This window comes from Pinus tabuliformis, chromosome J, assembly GCF_031772625.1.
Source record: "Pinus tabuliformis cultivar Carrire ecotype Pingquan chromosome J, CPIR1, whole genome shotgun sequence".
Classification (NCBI taxonomy): Eukaryota; Viridiplantae; Streptophyta; class Pinopsida; order Pinales; family Pinaceae; genus Pinus; species Pinus tabuliformis.
The window spans coordinates 52,565,357-52,569,936 of NC_142295.1; the positions used below are offsets into that span (position 1 = coordinate 52,565,357).

The window sequence follows — 4,580 nt, forward strand, 5'->3', positions numbered from 1 at the left end:
CTAAGAATGTCCATTCCTTCTGAGGAGAGGATTTTCCGTTTTTGTAATTCGGAGGAGAGAGAGATCTGAGCTTGCTCAGAGCCATGCATTAGTATTTGTTTAGCCTCAATCCATCGTCTGTGCCCCTGTGTGGAAGAAGGGTCCCAGAATTGACTAACCTTATCTAGCATATGTATATCTTGCTCTGGTAAGTGAAGGTTAGAGAGAGTGTCCTTGATCTTTGGGAGCTGCTGCCAGGAGTCCTCCCAGAACCTTGCTGTATTGCCATTCTTAACTTCCCAGAAGCTATGCTGTTGTATTAGTTTCCTATGTTGAATGGCCGAATTCCAAATCACTGAACCTGTACTTACTTCTGACATTCGAATTCTTTCTTCAATAGGGCTATTGTTCGCATATTTGGCTGTCCATAGGGAGGCCCAGGGAGTGTCAGGTTTTGAGAGCCATCTCCACCAAATTTTAGCTCCCATGACCTCATTACTGTGCCCCGGATCCCTTAGGCCAATACCACCAGCCTTCTTTGGAAGACAAACGTTGTCCCATTTGACCAGAGCCCACTTTCGATTGGGACCTGAGTTGCCCCATAAGAAATTGCGTTGTAGCTTCTTTATATCCTTGAGCACCCATTTGGGAGCTGCTAGAATTGAGAAGAGATACAGAGGCATGGAGTGAAGAACGACTTTAATGAGAACAAGTCTGCTGGCCATGTTAAGAGCCCTGTGAGTCCAAAGGAAGAGCCGCGCTTCTAGCTTTTCTAGCAGGACTTTCCAAGAGGAATGCTTGAGTGCCGAGGCCATTAAGGGTGCTCCAAGGTATTTAGAAGGAAGAGACGCTATGGTAAAACCAAGAATGTGGGCTATGGCCTTTTGGGTGGGGACTGGGGTATTGAAGAAAAAGATTTGAGATTTGACACGATTAATAAGGGCTCCTGAAGCTTCAGAGAAGTTCGATAGGAGGGCTTTGAGAAGGCGAGCTTCCTAAACAGAGGGATGGCCAAATAGCATGTTATCGTCTACAAATTGCTGATGAGAGTAAGTAGGCGAATTGAGAAAGGATAAGCCCTTGAGCCGCTGGGAGTGTAGAGCAGATTTGATGCTCCTACCCAATCCTTCTGCCATAATAACAAAAAGGAAAGGTGAGAGGGGATCTCCCTGCCTGATAGCCCTGGAGGGATGGAAAGTGGGCGAAGGGATACCATTGATAAGCATAGAAAAGAACGAGGAAGATAATAAACTCACAACCCATCTAACCCAAGAAGGGGCAAAGCCAAAGGCATTTAAGACTTTTTGAATGTAAACCCAGCTTAAGCTATCAAAAGCTTTAGATAAATCAATTTTAAGCATCATACCTAGTTTTTTTTATTTCTTCAAAGAGTGAATTATTTCATGAGTTAAAATAATACCATCCGTGATCTGCCGACCTTCTACATAACCAGATTGCTCTGGCGAAATAATGAGAGGGAGCAAAGGTTTCAATCTGGTAGCTATAACTTTTGAGACAATCTTATAAATGATGTTGCAGAGAGCAATCGGTCTGTACTTGTCTGGAGTATTAGATTCCTCTTCCTTGGGGATTAAAGCAATGAAGGTCGCATTCAGCCCTGGGTACATCCATCTTAAAGTGCGTGATTCTTCTACAACTTGCCAGACTTCCAATTTGATTAGATCCCAGAAGTTGTGAAAAAAGTTGGAGGTGAATCCATCCGGACCCGGTGCTTTTCCTGCTTTCAACTGACGCACAGCATTCTCGACTTCCTGAAGGCTTGTGGGCTTAAGAAGGAGAAGATTATGCTCCTCTGTAATTAATTTGGGAATGTTCCTTAGAACTTTGTCAATAGCAGATGTTCTATCTATGTTGGGCTCTTGATGGGCTTGTTTGAAGTACCTGAGAAACTCATCTTCAATGCCTTCGTGCGTCTCAATTCTAGCTCCCTGCTCATTTTTGATGTGGGAAATGTAGTTGTTCATTCTGCGCTGCACTGTGGTTCTGTGAAAAAAATTTGTGTTTTTTTCCCCATCCTTCAGCCACTTAACTCTCGATTTCTGCCGCCAAAGTGTTTCCTCCTGTTTTTCTCTGGCTAGGATTTGGGTCTCAAGAGTTTGTTCCTATTTTTCTAGGTCCTCAGAGCGTCCTTCTATAATGATCCTCTACTGGACATTCTTCATTTCTTGATTCAGGGCTTCCTGTGCCTGAAAAATGTTGCCGAAAGTGGTATGATTCTAGTGCTTGATTTCACCTTTAAGGTGCTTTAGTTTCTGCTGGAATATAGACATCTTAGAGCCATTAGAGGGATTAAAATTGAGCCATGTTGATCTAACTAATTCATTGAAATCCGGATGAGTTAACCAAAAAGCTTCAAACCGGAAAGGGCGCCGAATGCTGTTGCCTGGTCGATTCCATTGGAGAGCTATTGGCCAGTGATCAGAGCCCGATATTGGAAGGATGGAAGCAATGAATTCCCCCCCCAAGTGAATTGCGTTGTCTGATAGTAGAAATCTATCAAGACGTGAGGCTATTTGTTGCATTCCTTCTCTTTTGTTGTTCCATGTGAACATGCCATTATTTGAAGGTAGATCTATCAACGAATTATTCTGTATGAAATCCTTTAGAATGTTCCCATCTCTGTTGCTTATGTTTCTACCTCCCTGTTTTTCTTCCATTCTTGCTATCATATTAAAGTCACCTCCAGATATCCATAGCGGGTGCAACCTGTTTGAGTTAAGCTCCGATAAGGTATCCAGGATTTCAGCTTTGTGTATGGTTTCCTGAGGGAAATACACATTAGTCATGTGGCCGTGGATGTTGGTGCCGATTATGTGAAATATTGCTTGGATGAAGTTCTTGTTTGCATGTATACTGTCAAGTTGAATTACTCGCACATCCCAGAGAACTGCTAGTCCTCCCGACGCCCCTTGAGCATCAACAGCTGTTACCAGCCCTCCTGGCCAAGCTTTTGCTGCTATTTTTTCCAAAACTGTCGAGTTACATTTTGTTTCTTGCAGAAAGAGGATGTTAGGTTTTTCCTGCATAAGCATGTTTTTTAGAAGCCTGCCTTTCCTTGGGCTATTGAGCCCTCTAATGTTCCATGATATCAACTTCATTGAGAAGGGTTGGGATTGATGTTGAAATACTTGGTCAGCTTGGCATATCTGCCTGACTCAACTAACACTTCGCCTATCTTGATAGTTCTTTCGAGAGTGGTTTTTCTTCCTCGCTTTTTACTGTCTTTGGTGATGAACTTTCCATCCCATTGACTACCAATCTGGACTCCTAGAGAGTATTTTTTTTGTGCGCGATTGAGGACCTCCACCAGGTTGTCCACTTGCCGATCTGGGATTTTATCAAAGTTTCTTGTTTTGCATGCTTGCTCTAGTCCTAGAATGTCCAGTTCACCAATATCTATATTCTCGGGGTCTTCCTCCATGAGCTGGGGTTCTTGATAGTCTTCAGCTGTTTCCTCCACTGCCTTTGAACTGGGTTCTGGATTGTCGACTTCCATTCCTTGGAAGCTCCAGGCTGGGAGCTTGGTTTGGGTGTGAGGGGTCGATTTGCCGGACAAGCTTCCCCCTGGCTGCGGTGAAACCCCATCTTGCTTTTCTTTGCTGGTTTCCTTGTCATTTAGAGGTAGGTTTTCAGGTTCTTGAATATCATCACTGGCCAGAGCAGCAAAGCTATTGCTCGTTGAGGGTTTTGACAAGTTAGCTGGGTTGGTCCTGGTATTGGCTGTCGATTTCTTATGACCTCTTCTGCGATTTACCACTTTGGTAAATCCATCAGGAGCAGGATTGTCTGAGTCCATTTGAGGAGGGGGCTTCCTGTTCAGAGGACAATCTCTGTAGAGGTGACCTAGATCATGGCATTTCCTGCATCTAAACGGTACATGCTCATAATCTATCAGCTGTATCCATTCAATATCATCATGGAAAAGACTTACTGTATCTGGCAGGGCTTGCTTGAGGTCCATGTAGACACAGATCCGGGCATATGATGTGTATCTGCATAATTTTGTTTCCTCTGCTACTTTGATAAATTCGCCCAGAGCATTTCCGATCTCTTGTAGGGAATCTTCCTCCCAGTATTCCCAAGGGAGCGAATACAACCTTATCCAGACAGGAGCACAACTAAGATCTTCCTTATCCGGATTGAAGCGTTCAACCCACCCTTTGAGATATAGGCCTGCGGAGTTAAAGAAGTACGGGCCTCCGTCTAGAACCCTGTTACGATCTTCCAAGCAGTTAAACACAGCCGTAAAAAACCCTTTTGGCCCTAGTTGCAGAGTGATGTGACCCTTTGGGTTCCATTTGGAATTTATCCAGCCCCTTAGCGCTTTCTCAGTTGGCCATAGTCCAATAAACTTGCCGATCAACGCGTGATCCCTCATGAACTGTATTCTGGCATTGATTTGGTGACTAGGAAATTCCACTTTTGGCCTGTGAGTGGCCACTGGCTTGCATGTGGATGAGCTCGCTTTGGGCTTGTCCTTCTGAGCTTGTTCATTGTTCTGATGCTCGCTGTTGTCCGTATTGTCCTCATTCTGCCTCTCTACCTTGTCATTATCCCCAACTTGCTGCTTTTGGCTTTCG

At 44.2% G+C, this 4,580-nt stretch overlaps 1 protein-coding gene across 1 annotated transcript; it reads right to left on the reverse strand.

Moving 5' to 3' along the window:
• Positions 1-2,216: 2,216 nt before the first annotated feature.
• Positions 2,217-3,032, reverse strand: LOC149225448 (uncharacterized). The gene has a single exon (XM_089379936.1). It carries the CDS (start codon positions 3,030-3,032, stop codon positions 2,217-2,219), a length of 816 nt encoding a protein of 271 aa, XP_089236062.1.
• Between the last annotated feature and the right edge of the window lie 1,548 nt (positions 3,033-4,580).